General features: G+C 39.4%; 1 protein-coding gene across 2 annotated transcripts in view; it reads right to left on the reverse strand.

The window, feature by feature from the left end:
• The window catches only part of OSBP2 (oxysterol binding protein 2), a 426,310-nt gene that overhangs the window by 16,051 nt on the left and 393,898 nt on the right, over positions 1-16,361 (reverse strand). For both annotated transcript variants that reach the window (XM_082273351.1, XM_082273352.1), the window contains one exon: positions 1,248-1,432. In XM_082273351.1, coding sequence (XP_082129477.1) covers positions 1,248-1,432 — 185 coding nt within the window. The remainder of the gene's footprint in view (positions 1-1,247; positions 1,433-16,361) is intronic.

Below are 16,361 nucleotides of genomic sequence, written 5' to 3' on the forward strand. Positions count from 1 at the left end.
ATTTTTGACTAATTTTACTGCATTCTAGCACAGTCCGGTGCAGAGAAAATGCGGCATGTTCCACTTCTTTTTTCTGGTACTGGAACGCTCTGGTGTGAACTATGCCATTATAAACTATATAACCTACTATCCATGCCTTTTGATGCAGAAAAAAATGCACTGGACTGCATATGATGTAAACTGGCCCTCAAATCAAGCCCTCATATCTATAGCTGCTTGTAATATGAAGCATTAGTCTCAAAGATCACCGAAGATCACAACAGAGATTCTATAGTCAGGTTTCAGTTTCTAACAGCATAGAAACATCTGCTGTTTGTTTAAATTAGAAAGCTGGGAGGCTGCCAAGATTTCCCCTCCACTGTAAAAAAAAAAAATAAGATTTATGTGTTTCTGTTGTAAATTTTGAAAATTAATTTCTCCAATGTGCCTATGGTGACAGAGGTTAATAAGGGCTCATTTTAAAGTGCTTTTACTGCTTGTTCATAATATGTAAATGTTTAGTTTCCATAGTCTGGGCACAGGTTAACTTTAACATGATCTTATTTGAAATAAACTTTGCATGAGGGAAAATCAGGGGCTGCCGCTGTTGACCTTAAGGCTGACCTGTGTCCTCATTTAATAAATCAGTTCACCCATGTGATCATAAAAGAAGCTCTTCTGCTCAAAAATGTTGTGGAAAAAATCCTTACATTTTGCAAGACAATGAGGATCCGTTCACGTCCAGGCGTTGCTATTCTTACAGGCGTTTTTCAGGCATTTTTGCAGTGTTTGTGCAGCGTTTTTGTGCAGGCGTTTTGAGTTGACAAGGGACCAATAAAAAGCAGTAGAACGCCTGTAATCTGCCAAAAAAGAAGCTCATGTAATTTCTTGAGCGACGGGCATTTTGCTTAAGGCAACATAACGCTCAGATGTGAAAAGGCGCCATTGAAATGTATGGGATTTGTCTTGTTCGGTGTTTTTAGAGCTAAGGCTTAGAGCAGAAAATCGCCCAAAAACGCCTAGATGTGAACGGAGCCTTACATCTATGAAGTCCCTGATTCTAGCTGATATATTTAGTAAGATTGTATAGACAGTCATGTTTCCGACCTAGTCATTTCCAAACTGATTACAGAAAAAGTATCTGTTGCTATTGTTTACTGTGCTTTGCACTGCATAAATGAACATACCTGTAGTGCTCACTTATATACTTCCTTGGAAACCAAGAAAGAATTTAATCTGAACTGACAGTCCACACTGTAAAGACTTACGGTAGAGGGTATTTCTTCCACAGTAGCTTTGGCGGAAGGGTTTGGTAGACGGTTTTCTGCTTGCCTTCTCCACTTCCATTGCCTTGACTGCTCTGCACAATCTTTGCACATTCCATCTTTTCATCCCATGTTCCTGACAGGACATAATGTGCTTTTCCATTTGCATCAGTCACAACCCCAGTGACCTAAGAGAAATCAGAAAAGTCAGCTTCACTTTTACTACCAATGTCCCAACCCAGTAAAAAAAGAGTAAAGGATGACTGCGAGTTTTGCATAGTCAGATGCAGGACGGAACACATGCATTTACCTTTAGGGTTAAAGAGCCCTGATACTGGATTAGCACTGGTCGACTAACAAATATTACCTTTGTATATAATTGCATGCCATATAGGAAGTAGACGATGCACACCATATAGGAAAGTAGATTATGGACGCCATTAGAGTTAGATGATGCACGCTCTACAGGAAGTAAACGATGCACTACATATAGGAAATAAACGATGCACTACATATAGGAAGTAGACAATACACACACAGCACCACCAGCTTGTCCTATTCATTGGAATTTATTCTATTATACAGACTGCCTTACAAGTAGGATAACTGGCCTGTTATATTCCAAGCTTTTATACACAGCATTTTTTCCAGCTGCGCAAAACGCTAGTTAAAAAGGAGGTTATATATGAAAAACAACTGTATGTTCACTCTGGGCTCAGTAGCAGATAAACCTTGTTGCATCTGATCAGTCTTATAATTAAATTATAGGCCTGAAAGGCATCGTAAATATCAACTTTTTCCAGCCTTTAGGCAGTTGAGGCCACACATGATCCTACCTTAGATATCTGTGTGGCAACTGGTACTGTATCTCAGACAAGAGTGGTCTGGTCCTTCCAATATACACACATCTTTGCTGATCTGGGTGTTTTGTACTAAAATTTATTTTTAGGGATTATAAGGTATCTTGCATTCTATGTAGTCAATATCTCAGAAATATCACTATATAGACTTTTAGGCTTTAAGACTCAAGGAATACAATATTGATGCATTTGTTGACATGCATTGTGCTGTAATCACAAACCTTAGTGTGACAGAATCCTATTTCTTAGGGAGCAAGGCCCTTTGATTTCCCCTGTATTGAATTGTACTGTAACTGTACTGTTTGCCCTAACATTGTAAAGCGGTGTGCAAACTGTTGACACTATATAAATTCTATAAATATATATATACAGTATATATTCCATATATGCACCAATTTGTATGAGTATATGTAGAATGCTTTTTAATTAAAACTTTTTCTGTATTAAAATTTTCCTTTTTAAATATAAAATATAGTTTCATTGTCCTTTCTGGTACCAGTACAGTCCAAAACTATTTTAATTCTCTTTTTGTAGATATCGGATATGGATGAGGTACTAGTCAATTTTAGCCTATATATAATACATTTTTGATCCACTATATAAAATTCTGTATGATAGTAGTAATAATTATTTCTGCTGACCAAAAATAATTATTTAGCTTGAAAAAAAAAGCAATAGAACAAAGCAAAAGCAATTGGCAGGCATTTGTTGGATTTATTAAATTCAGAAATGAATTCCTTGATCCAGTTACACTATAACCTTAGCAAAATATTTAGAAGGAGAGATCTTGTTAAATGCCAGGCCACCCCTGTCTACAAGAAGCCGTGTTCTCTAAAACATTCACTTTTAACAGTAAGCAAACAGGGACACTGCTGAGAAATGTATGTACTTGTTTTATTCTACAAGGCAGAAACCAGCATGGGGTGACTGTGTCCATGCCTGCTAGAGTTCACTTCACAGTGCTTGATCAGTTTGCTTGATGTCATTTCACTACACCTACATAGCTGTTCTGTAAAACTTTCGTGACAAGAGGAAATAGTTGACCATGTCAACTTTAGCAGAATAAGTGAACCTTCTTTGACTAATTAATATAACTACTATTAGCTCAACATTAGTCTACAATGCTTTAAAGGAGAAGTACAGCCAAAGCTATTTTGGCTGTACTTCTCCTGTAGGTTACAGGAGTGCAGTTTGTTCTGCACTCCTGTGACCTGTTTTCAGTAGACAGCAGGCTAAAGTTGGGATCCACCCAGATGCCTGGATCGGCACCTGACTCAGCCTCTCGGTGATCTACTGAGAGCTTGAGTTAGCCCCCTGCCGCACTCTCCACACCCCAGAGCTCCAGTGAGCACTGGAGGGGTAGAGCACAGTGCCAGTGACTGACAGCCCTGACTCTCTGCTCAGAGCGCAGGGGAGACCTGAGCCATCAGCGGTGTTTGATCGCTCAGTTCTTCCTGTATAGCCAGTGGGGGACAGATGCAGCATCAAATCAATGCTGCATTCACCTGAGTATATAGGTTTATTTATTTTTTTAAGTCCATATTTCTATTTTTAATTCAATTCAAATATTTCCTATGATAAACCTAATAAACAGCAGTCCTTTACCATTTGTACACAGGTAATTACTTTCTATTTTTTATTGAATTAATTTTAAGCTATACTGTATAAACAATCAACCCTTTCATTGAAATCAGCTTTTACTTATTGTGGTTACCTTGGCGTGTTATACATGAATATGGTTGCTAAACATGTTTCTGACATGTGAAACTATAATACATTTTGTTGTACCTAGACAGAGAAATCTTCCTGAACACACATTTGACTGCTGTTTAATAAAAACAACAAGATGTACTCTTTCCTTTGGGCACAGTTATGTTTTAAAAACGAAATCTGGGCTAAAATACTTTTGTATAGTTTCTAATGTCAATATTTAAAATGTTGTTTCATTTTCTGCTGCAGGAGAAATGCTTTTATACAAATAACCTGATCTTCTAAAGAATTCTTTTGAATTGGTGCTTATCCAGGGTGAAGATCCCTGAAAGTGTTTGCAATGCTTCCATTGCATCACAATGACTGACAGCGTAACTAATAGCTGAAGAGAAAAGAAAGAACAGCAAGCTGGGGCAATTTAAACCTTCACAGCTGTACATGCTGAGCAGGAACAGTGGCTTTTTTTTCTTTATTTCTTCTGATATATAGGTTTCAGAGCCACAGGACCCCTAAAAGAATATGTGTTTTATACAGACAAGGTTGTTGTTTATCTGACACAGTATTGTGTATTATGTCATTATGGTAATTCAGATTTAAACATGATTTAACTATTTTAAACTTTAAAGCAGCTTTAGTAAATAAGCAGCATTCATTTACATGTACTTGGTTTTAAAAAGAGTGTTTTTCGCTACACTATCTCATTTTATTAGCTTGAATGGGCCTAAATACCTACTGCAACTAAGTTTAAAACAAACCTGTGCTTGCCCATGCAGACCACAAAGCAATATGTTTGCTTTAGTGCCCCCTCCACAGCAGTACATTTACATTAATCGCTGTCAGCTTCGTGCAGAAATTACATGGTACTTATACCATGGTACATGTGACTGAACTGGTGATTGGCCCAGTGTTGTGTCTTGCTTTCTTGATGCCAAGCAGTTATGCTGAGATGCAGGACACCAGGGAAAGGTATAGTATGTTCTGTTGCAGAGGGGGGGGGGGGGGGCATTCAAGTGTATGCTACCCCAACATTTCAGATTCCTGATATGTGTATTTTATACCTTTATATTTCATCCTTGTGTGAAATACCTGCTAATCCTACCAGTCCCCTGCTTTCCTATTTTATACTGACCATGCTAGGAATGTGTGGTCAGTTCTCTGGCTGTGCTTGGAGCTCTGTGCCAGATCATGCACCTTGTACATGACCTGACACTTCCGGGTCTGGGGCACACAGGTGACCCACTCCCACTTTGAATGGACACAGCGGGAGCCAATCAGCAGACCATTCAGGAGAAAGGCAGAACAGCGGTCTGCCTATGTAAACAAGGCAGACTGCCGGTCTGTGAAAGGGGAATTTGCTGTTTCTGCATATTTACATTCCCCCAGTCAAAGCACCCTCCCTCCACAATTAGAAAGCACTCCCAGGGAACACAGATAATCGCCCCTGATGTTAAACCCTTCCCTGCCCCTGTCATTAGTACAGTAATGGTGCACATTTTTTAGCACTGGTCACCGTATTGGTGTCACTGGTCCCTAAAAAGTGTCAAAAGTGTCAGTGAGGTGTCAGATTTGTCTGCTGCAATATCACAGACCTGCTATAAATCACAAATCACTGCTATTACTAGTAAAAAAAATGTATATATACCATAAAAAACAGCACTAGCATCATGTAAATATGTATATGCAAAAAGTTCAAATAAAGTGATGTAATCAATATAAAGTGCTCTTGTGCTCCAATCTTCTTAAAAGTGCTGAAGTGCTCCACATAAATTCATTCGGTTATGTGTGACACACCCCCTTTTGTGTCCCTCCTTACCAGCATCAATGGACCCCCAGCTTTTTAGTCTGGGAATCAAACAGGCTTGATTTAAATAGCACTGATAGGTCACAATGAACAAATCAAGAACTCTCCAGTAACCTCTTAAGATGTTCCAGTAATCCTCAAGTGCAGAACAAAGAGAAGGAGCCAATAGTGAAGTACCGTAGGGTTGCCCTTTATTAGCGCAATAAAAACATATTTACTAAACGGTATTCATAAAACAACATGTAAAACAGCAAAGTGCTTCCGCGAACGCCATAACCGCCACGGCAAGCAGAAGTGACATTGTTACAACTCAGGAACCAGAAATTACGTGAACGCGTTTCTCCTCCCACAGGGCGTCACCAAGGACCTAATTTCTGGTAAATACAGACCTCTATTTATATCCAGAGAAGATCGGCCTCCTCTCCAGTGATCAATCAAAGGACATGACAGCCATTTTAGATGCGAGCCCAAGATACTATTAATAATAATGTACTATTAAACCAACCTAATAAAAATAGTCTCAACAATGTCACTTACAGCTGAATATACATGACATTAAAAAACCTTAGTTGACAAAATAAAGTAAACAATTCACTAAAAACCATCGAAATCAATATTTTTGTTTTTATTTTATTTTTATTTTCATTTTATTTTATTTCATTTCTATTTTTATTTTATTTTCATTTTTATTTCTTTTTTTTTTACTTAAATTTTTTCAGAACATTATTTTTTCTTATTATTAATAAAATGTACTTATATATGGTTTATATTATTGTTGTATGATTTGATATACAGCTAGTCAATATCAGTCAGTATCTAACTTATCTTAAGGATAGTAAGGATCTGACGTAATTATTGCAAAAGATGGAGGTTGGTGGTGGATGTATATTAGCTCTCAATTATGTCAATTCCCTATACACCAACATTCAACAACAACATGCCATTGAGGCAGTGTGGTGGGCCTTAAATGTCACCATTATTTAAACAAAACAAAAAAAGTTCTAACTGGAATCGTTGGATTTGGCCATGAGCCACAACTTCTTCTGGCATGAGAAAAAAATTCTTTAGACAGAAGAAAGGAGTAGCCATGGGTGCCAAATATGCTCCATCAGTGGCTAACATTTTCAATAGCACACCTCAATTATCTCAGATGGTTGGAAGCCATTCACAAAAGCCAAATTATGAGAGTAAGGAGAAATTGTAATAAAAGGGATAATTATGATATACAAGCAAATATTTTGGTGGAAAAGATTTGTGAGAAGGGCTATAGTGTTAAAGATTTAGAGCAAGATAAAAGAACAGCAGCGTTTATGAAAGGCTTTACCCGACAATATAAACAGATAGAGAAAATCAGCAAACAGCATTGGTAGATTTTGTTAAAGGATGTAAAACTACAAAAGGCTTTGCCAGATAGACCACAGTTTATTTGTACCAAACCCCCAACATTACGTTTGAAATTAGCTCATAATCTAGTTGATTCACCTAATAACACTTGCACTGTTTTTTAGATTGAGTGGGATTTTAAAGTTGTGGCAAATGTATGATTTGTAGCACTTCAAAATTTAGAACATGAAAAACCACACACTCTGAATCACGTCCATGTGGCGAGTCCTACAAAATAAAAAAATGTATTACACATCAAAGCCTGTCCAATGGCGGCTCCAATATGTGGGCCGAACAACTAGGAAGCTGGGAGTTAGGCTTAGAGAACACGTAAACAACATATATAAGGGCTATAAACATCATAGCTTATCTAATCATTTCAGGCTCCATCATGGAAAAGATCCTACTGTTTTGACCTTTGTGGGATAGACAGGGTTGAGCCCCTCCGGAGGAGAGGAGATTTAAAAAGGTCCATTTCCCAAAATGAAACACATTTTCATTCATCGTTTGGGAATTTAGAGCCCTTTGGGGATGAACATTGAGTTGGATCTCAACTGTTTCAACTCTAATTGGTGAAAGAAAGTGATATATTTTATTTTTATTCTCAAATATATTTCTTTTTACTTTTATGGCTATGTATTTTTATTTTCGTTTTTATATTTATTTATTTTTTTATTTTCATTATTTTAATTTTTCATTTCTAATTTTTATTTATTTTTAATTTTATTTTTATTTTTATTTTCATTTTTATTCATTTTTATATTTATTTTTTATTGTATTTTATTTTTATTTTATTTTCATTTTATTTTATTTCTTTTTTATTTTTATTTTATTTTCATTTTTATTTCATTTTTTTACTTTAATTATTTCAGAACTTTATTTTATTTTTCCTTAATAGTAATAAAATGTACTTATATATGGTTTATATTATTTTTGTATAATTTGATACACAGCTAGTCAATATCAGTTGACATTGTTTTTAGTGGATTTATATTTTATTTTGTCAACTAAGTCTTTTAATGTAATGTATATTCAGCTGTAAGTGACATCATTAAGACTATTTTTAATAAGTTGGTTTAATGTTACAATATTATTAATAGTATCTTGGGCTCGCATCTAAAATGGCTGTCATGTCCTTTGATTAGTCACTGGGGAGGAGACAGATCTTCTCTGGATATACAGTAAATGGAGGTCTGTATTTACTGGAAAAGAGGTCCTTGATGACGCCCTATGGGAGGGCGAAACGCGTTGACATAATTTCCAGTTCCTAAACTGTAACAACTTCATTTCTGGTTGCCGTGGAATGCATGGTGGTAACGGCGTTCACAAAGCACTTTGCTGTTTACATGCTGTTTTTTGAATTCCATTTTTTAAAGTACCGTATATACTCGAGTATAAGTCGACCCGAGTATAAGCCGAGGCCCCTACTTTTACCACAAAAAGATGGGAAAAATGATTGACTCGAGTATAAGCCTAGGGTGAGAATACAGGGCGGCGGGCATGGTACAGGAGAATGCAGGGCGGCGGGCATGGTACAGGAGAATGCAGGGTGGCAGGCATGGTACAGGAGAATGCAGGGTGGCAGGCATGGTACAGGAGAATGCAGGGTGGCAGGCATGGTACAGGAGGATGCTGGGTGGCTGGCATGGTACAGGAGGATGCTGGGTGACTGGCATGGTACAGGAGAATGCAGGGTAACTGGCATGGTACAGGAGAATGCAGGGTGACTGGCATGGTACAGGAGAATGCAGGGTGGCTGGCATGGTACAGGAGAACGCAGGGTGACTGGCATGGTACAGGAGAACGCAGGGTGACTGGCATGGTACAGGAGAACGCAGGGTGACTGGCATGGTACAGGAGAACGCAGGGTGACTGGCATGGTACAGGAGAATGCAGGGTGACCAGCATGGTACAGGAGAACGCAGGGTGACTGGCATGGTACAAGAGGATCCGGGGTTGTGGGCATACTACAGGAGATGCAGTGCTGTGGGCATGGTACAGGTGGACCATGCCCTCAGCACTGCATCCCTTGTAGTATGCCCGCAGCCCTGCATAATGGCAGGTAGTGCAGCTGTTTCACTTACCTGTTCCAGAGTTGCCTTCATTTTAAAAATGGCGCCGCCCGGCGCCGACACGTCATTGCGCACGCGCCGCCGCCGCTTGTGTACGTTCGGCTATTCCCGGCCAGTCCCGAGCAGTGGCGCCGTGTGCGCGGTGACATGTATGCGCCGGGCGGCGCCATTTGTAAAGCTTAAGCACGTCGGAGCGGCCAGGGACTTTTTTTTTTTTCTTGACTCGAGTATAAGCAGAGGGGGACCTTTTCAGCACAAAAAAATGTGCTGAAAAACTCTGCTTATACTCGAGTATATACGGTATGTTTTTATTGCGCTATTAAACTGCAACCCTACGGTACTTCACTATTGGCTCCTTCTCTTTGTTATGACTTTGAAGATTACTGGAACATCTTAGAGGTTACTGGAGAGTTCTTGATCTGTTCATTGTGACCTATCAGTCCTATTTAAATCAAGCCTGTTTGACTCCCAGACTGAAAAACTGGGGGTCCATTGTTTCTGGTAAGGAGGGACACACAAGGGGGTGTGTGTCACATCACGGAATGAATTTATGTGGAGCACTTCAGCACTTTTAAGAAGATTGGAGCACAAGAGCACTTTATATTGATTACATCACTTTATTTGGACTTTTTGTATATATATGTTTCCATGATGCTAGCGTGGTTTTTTATATTTATCTTTCGTGTTTATAAGTGATTTATGCTTGGTGCATAGCTGCTGCTATCAATTCTTTTTTTCACTTCTATTTTACCGTAGCGTGAGTATTTATTTTAATACAAAAATATACCATAGTTTGTAGCCGCTATAACTTTTGCACAAACCAATCAATATACACGTATTAGAATTTTTTGTTACTAAAAATATGTAGCAGAATACATATTGGACTAAAAAAAAAGTAAAAAAAAAAAAAAAAAAAAAAAAAAAAAAAAAAAATATATATATATATATATATATATATATATATATATATATATACATTTCGAAAGTGTTGGTTTTTTTTGTATATAGCGCAAAAAATTAAAACCGCAGAGGTATTCAAATACTACCAAAAGTTCCTTAGGAATTTGAAATGCCATTCTGACGAGAGAGAAACTAGCTGGATAGTACTATACATGCGTGTATACTACACCATTAAGGTGAGGGCACTGAGAGCACTGAGGTGATTGGGAAGAGGCTTGAAGATTGTTTAGAGCGGAAGTCACATGTTTCACATTTATGAACTGTACTCAAATCTTTTCACTATTAGACTATTATAATTTTGATTATCATTTGGTACATTCATATATTGACAGTGATACACTTCTTATTATATGACATTTAAGTGAATTGGTAGCGCGCCATCTTTACTTTGCTTATGTGCAATTGTCACCTATTTTGAAGAAGAGTGTATATATTTGACACCAGCACACAGAATATTATACAGTTTTATTCATGTTTATATTTGTGTCTATCTAGAATTAATCAGCATTCATATTGGGGGTTAATATAAGATGTATATACTTAGGGTGTGGGAACACATGTTGATGTGAGCAGCAGCGTAAGATAATAGGATTGTTTGAGTTTAGTTTTGGTGATTTTATGTGCAATTGTCACCTATTTTGAAGAAGACTATATATTTGCTAGCACGCAGGATAATTTAATTTTTCATTTTTTAGTTGTAATTATTTATAATTATATTCATGTATTAATATTCATGTATATCCAGAATGAATCAGTATTCACAGCGGGGGTTTAAACAGTGTATAATATAAGTTACACTTTGTTAATAAGACCTCTAAAATTAATTACTTAGAGTACATCAAGGGACACTTTTATTATTCCTTATTTTCAGGGTTATATGCCACCTACAGGTCACTGCAAAAACACAGGTCCTCTCCTATAAATTCCACTCCCATAAAAGAAGTGCCTCCGTTTTGTAACAATCCATATATCATAACATAGAGGGGAGGGATCTCTGTGTCCCATGATGTACTCCAAGAAATGTATTTGACACGCAATTCAAAAATCCAGATTTCTTTTTTCATACATCAAGGAACAGAGAGAAGCTCTGTTATTCCCTACTCACAGGGTTGTCCTAAAGCAGGGGTGTAAAATTTTATTGTGAGTTGCATCAGCATTAAGCCCCGTACACGAAAAAAAACCCCATTCAATAAAAACCGGGTGATATTCGGCCCATGTGTATGCCAGCTGGTTCGATAGAAGCCGGCTGTTTGGCCAGCAGCTGACCCACTCTCCCACGCCAATGGCTGAGAGCGCTTATCTGAGTGTTCTGTTGTGTACTGAGTCCCCTGTCAGTACACAATAGCTCAGTGGGGGAGATTTCTCTACTAATGTTGGATCGTTAGTACAGAGGCTACAACTCAAGCTGATAGTTTTCTTTTTCATTCAACCCAGCAAACATATGCCTCGTTTCCACTGAGCAGAACAGTTCGGGTCGGTACAGTTTGGAAGGGTTAGAATGGTCCGGTCTATTCAGGTGAGCATTTCCACTGCAAGTCAGGCCACCAGGGACCATGCGGGGTTTACACCAAATGAGGTGTTTGTTTTGCTCTTTCATTTGACGTGAGCATTGAAGTTTTCCTGTCCGCCAATCAGTGGAATGTATCGTGTGACGCCAGTAGCTCTGTACCGTACCATTTCCTATGGCCCTACATCTGAAGCAGGACCAGGAATGGTGCGGTTTGGTTCGGTTGTATGGGCCACTTTCATAATGGAAACACTCAAAATAGCGTACCGTACCGAACTGACCCGAACCGATCCACTCAGTGGAAACGAGGCATTAGTGTGTACCAGGCTATATGGGGGCCCTCAAAGGGTATCTGTAAGACTAGATGTCCAGGGCATGCCCCCTCAGATGTCCCCCACCCTCCCTTACATCACAGTGCCACCTCCCTTACCTTGTGCTGCTGTCGGGAAGAAGCTGGGAAGCAGAAAGTTCAGGGTCTGGAGGACAGGCGTCAGCTTCCTGAGTCTGCTGAATACTGGACAAGGAAAGGTGGAGATGAGGTGCTGCAGCTGCACAGAGAGGCGCCGGATCTGTAGGAGGAGTCCTGTCCTCCTCTCTGCTGCTGACTGCTGAGATGGGGGGGGGGGTGCAGATATGAGCCTCTCCATAGCTGCATGGAGACGCGCAGGATCGAGCGGAGTAGTTCTGTCCTCCTCTCTGCTGCCGACTGCTGAGACAAGGTGGGGGCAGAGACAAGGGGGGGTGCTGTAGCTGCAGTAGAGGTGTGAGAGCCACGTGAAATGGCCCACAGGCTGTGTGTTTGATACATGTGTCCTAAAGCAATGCCCATGAGGGGAGGGAGACATGGCAAATACCAACAGGCCAAACCGAACCTACACAGCAGCCTGCACTGCGATCAAAGGCTGTCCCCTCAGCACCTCTAACCTACATCTGGTAAAATATTGTAAAGTGTGACCAGGTTTTAGCCCTGCAGACTTGGGCCACTGAAGCCTGATGATGGATAGCCCAGGAGGCACCTACACTCCTGGTAGAAGGAGCCTTGAGAGATAAGCTGACAAACTGAATAGGAAAGAGTAGATTTGGTAGCCACGTGACCCTCTTTAGTCCTTAGGGAAGGACGAATTGAAAGTCTGATTGCCTCTGATTGCCTGAAGATGGCAGTCAATTTCAGATATATCTTGACAGCTTGAACCACACATAAAATGTGAAGAGCCTTGTCCCCTGGTGACTGAAGCCTGGAAAAAAGAAGGCAAAACAATGTGCTGGTTGAGATGGAAAGTTGAAACCACCTTATCATGGTGAAGTAACAGAAATGGCAAGGAAGAGTTGCCAGTTCTGACACCCTTTGTGCTGAAGTAATGGCAACCAGGAACACAACCTTCGCTGTCAAAAGGATTATCTGAAAATCCCGAATTGGCTCAAATGTTGGTCTCTCGAAAACCGACAGCACAAAATTGATATCCCACAGGGTCAAAGGCAACCTGACTGGAGGAACAATATATGTGACACTCTGAATAAACACATGCACTAATTAGTCTGTGAAACAGAACTGCCAAAGCCCAAACTTGCCCCTTGATTGTACTCAAGGCAAGCCACATATCAACCCCCGACTGCAGAAAAGACAAAATATGGTCCACAACATACTCTGTGAGGATGAAACCTTCTAATTTCACACCAGGCCACAGATTTTCCAGGTTCTGTGATAAATCTTTCTTGAAGTAGCCTTTCTGGTTCTCAAAATTGTGGGGATGACTGCATCAGACCCCCCCATATTCTTACCCTTATCTGACCACAAAGTCAGAAGTACCCAAGGACTGTTAAGTGACATGTTCACAATGTCGGAATACCACATTCTTGGTGTTGGTTGGTTCAAGTTGGTGTGATCAGAATCACCAGCATTCCCTCCAGTCAAATCCTGTGAAGCAGATGCAGAAAACGCAGTAATGGAGGAAAGGCTTACAAGGAGAACTGGTCTCATGTCAGCAAAAGGCTTCTACTGCAAACGCTTAAGGATCCCTGGTGTTGTAAATTAACCTGTCTAGTTTCGCATTGAACCTGGATGCCAACAGATCCACATAAAGCATGCCCCACCGCCAATAGATAGCCTTTAATACCGCTGGGTGGATAGCCCATTTCCCTGGTGACAACTGTTGTTGTCTGACGAAGTCCACCTGATAATTCTCCACTCCCGGAATGTGAACTGCTGACAGAGCAGGGACATTAGGTTCTGTCCTTCACAGTATGAGGTCCACCTCCTTCTGACCACTGGATTACTTTTACAAAGTAGTAGGGGGATCTTCCCCACCCTCCTGCCGCCTTCCTGTCTCTCCTGTCTTTCATCATCTTCTGGTTTCACAGGTTGTCAACATGCCACTACTGATTTGAAAAATGCATTGGATCATACCGATCTAGGTATGATCCAAAGCTTTTAAGGTCAGAGGAGACATCTGGGGTCTAATAGACCCCAGATGTCTCAATAAAGAGAACCTGTCACAGCGTATTGTTGTCACAAGGGTTGTTTACATTTCTTGTGATACAATAAAAGTGATAAAAAAAATGTAAAAGTACAGTGTAAAAAAAATAAAATTAAAATTTTTTTTTTAAAAGCGCCCCCGTCCCCCAGTGTTCGTGCACAAAGATGAAGGCAGACGTTGGTCCCACACTGTACATAAACAGTGATAGCAACACACATGTGAGGTATCACCAAGACTGTCAGATCCTGAGCAATAATTCTAGCACCAGATCTCCTGTGAATATTTAAAGTGGTAACCTGTAAAAGTTTTTTAAGTGTCGCCTATGAATAATATAATTTAGGTAGTTTGTCACCGTTCCACGAACGCGTGCGATTTTAAAGCATGACATGTTTGGTATCTATTTACATTTTACTAAACAATAGGGTATTATATTGTGTTTCTGTGTATTTTTTCCAAAAAAAATTAAAAACCACTGCACAAATACTGTGTGGCATATAAAATTGCAACACCCACCATTTTATTTTTTAGGGCCTCTGCTTTATACAAATATTTAATGTTTGGGGGTTCTAAGTAGTTTTCTAGCAAACAATACAGATTTTTACATGTAAGTGAGCTGTGTCAGAAAAAGGCCTGGTCTTCAAGTGGTTAAGATAGAATCTAAAGAAGTGCTACACCATAGTCAGAAAATTGAAATGTACCTAAGTCCTAAAATTGATATAGAAATGGAAATTGATTGAGGCAAGAGGATGGACTTTCATGGTACAGTAATAGACTAAACATCAATATTTTTATATAAAATATAAATTTATAAATTTAGACATTAGTTACAAACACACATACACATACACCCTCCCAACATTAACAGTTGACAACAGTAATTGTCATTAGATATGTATAAAGATAGTGTGATTTCCTAAATTTGGGAGACCACTGTTCCACCTCCAATTCACTCTACATGTTTCGTGGCAATCCACTTCATCTGGAGTATAATTCAGGAGGAATAGATCTATGAAAGATATAAACAGCAACAACACAATAATATCCTGTACATTGAAACAATAATATCCACTTATTCACCTATATCTATCTCATATAAAGATGATATTGTATTCCCCTAAACAAACCCCAAACCCAAAGGAGCACCCAATTCTCCACATTTGAGAATGAAATGAATGGACCCAGGTGTTTCAAGTGGAGACAATGATTCTCTCCCGGACAAGTATGGGACCTGGCAAAAGATAGCTCAAACAAGAATATAGTGTAGGTCCACCAAGAGGCGGTCCATATAAAAGCTGTACTAGAGAATTATCCATATAAAGTAGGATATAATGCTGGGGAACCAAACAAGAATACGCATATATATGCCCATGTGCCAAAATACACAGTACAGGTAACCGTATATATAGTCCCACAGCATACATATAGCCAAAATTCAAATAAAATTGCAAGTATAACAGATAGAGGCATATACATACCTCAAAGTTGTATATATGCACAGGAACAAAATTGTTCTTCTTACATCAAAGAGAAAGGGGAGGGGGGAAGGAAGGAGGGAGGCCCTTACACATTGGGGACCAGTAATTGCCACAAAGAGAGTATCTAAAAAAATGAAAAAACCATCATGAATTGTATGTATCCTTTATAATAGAGAGATCCAGCAGTTCATGGAATCAGCTGCCAAAACAACCATCTTACCTGGGCTGTCAGATACAGTCCTGGAGGCTCCTGCACTAATTGGGGGAAAAACTCCACACCCTATATATACTGCCCAGGTCCTGTCCGACACTCCCGCCAATGCCGCATGTCTGCAGGGGGTGCATGACGTAGTCGGACCCGATCTCAGACTGCACATGCATCACCGGTGCATGCGCAGTACTGCTAAGTGACGCTGATGGGCTCAATCCAGCGTCAGATTCCATGAACTACTGGATCTCTCTATTATCAAGGATACATACAATTCATGATGGTTTTTTCACTTTTTAGATACCCTCTTTGTGGCAATTACTGGTCCCCAATGTGCAAGGGCCACCCTCCTTCCTCCCCTTTTCCCCCACTTTCTCTTTGATGCAAGACAAGCTATTTTGTTCCTGTGTGTATATACAACTTTGAGGTATGTATACGCCTCTATTAGTTATATTCACTACTACTTCTACATATGATATATTAATGTTACTAGCAAGATTATTATTCTCTTTTTCTGATCCTATAGGATACCATAAAATACATATTGGAATTGTGGCCATTTCAATTAATGTTCAGGACTGATTATAGCTTATAAATACTCAGTTTAACTTTTATCTTGCCTCTGAGGGCATTTTTTTTGACTTTTTGATTCAATCTCCAATTTATG

The sequence above is a fragment of the Pelophylax lessonae genome, assembly GCF_965119305.1.
Source record: "Pelophylax lessonae genome assembly, chromosome: 1".
Classification (NCBI taxonomy): Eukaryota; Metazoa; Chordata; class Amphibia; order Anura; family Ranidae; genus Pelophylax; species Pelophylax lessonae.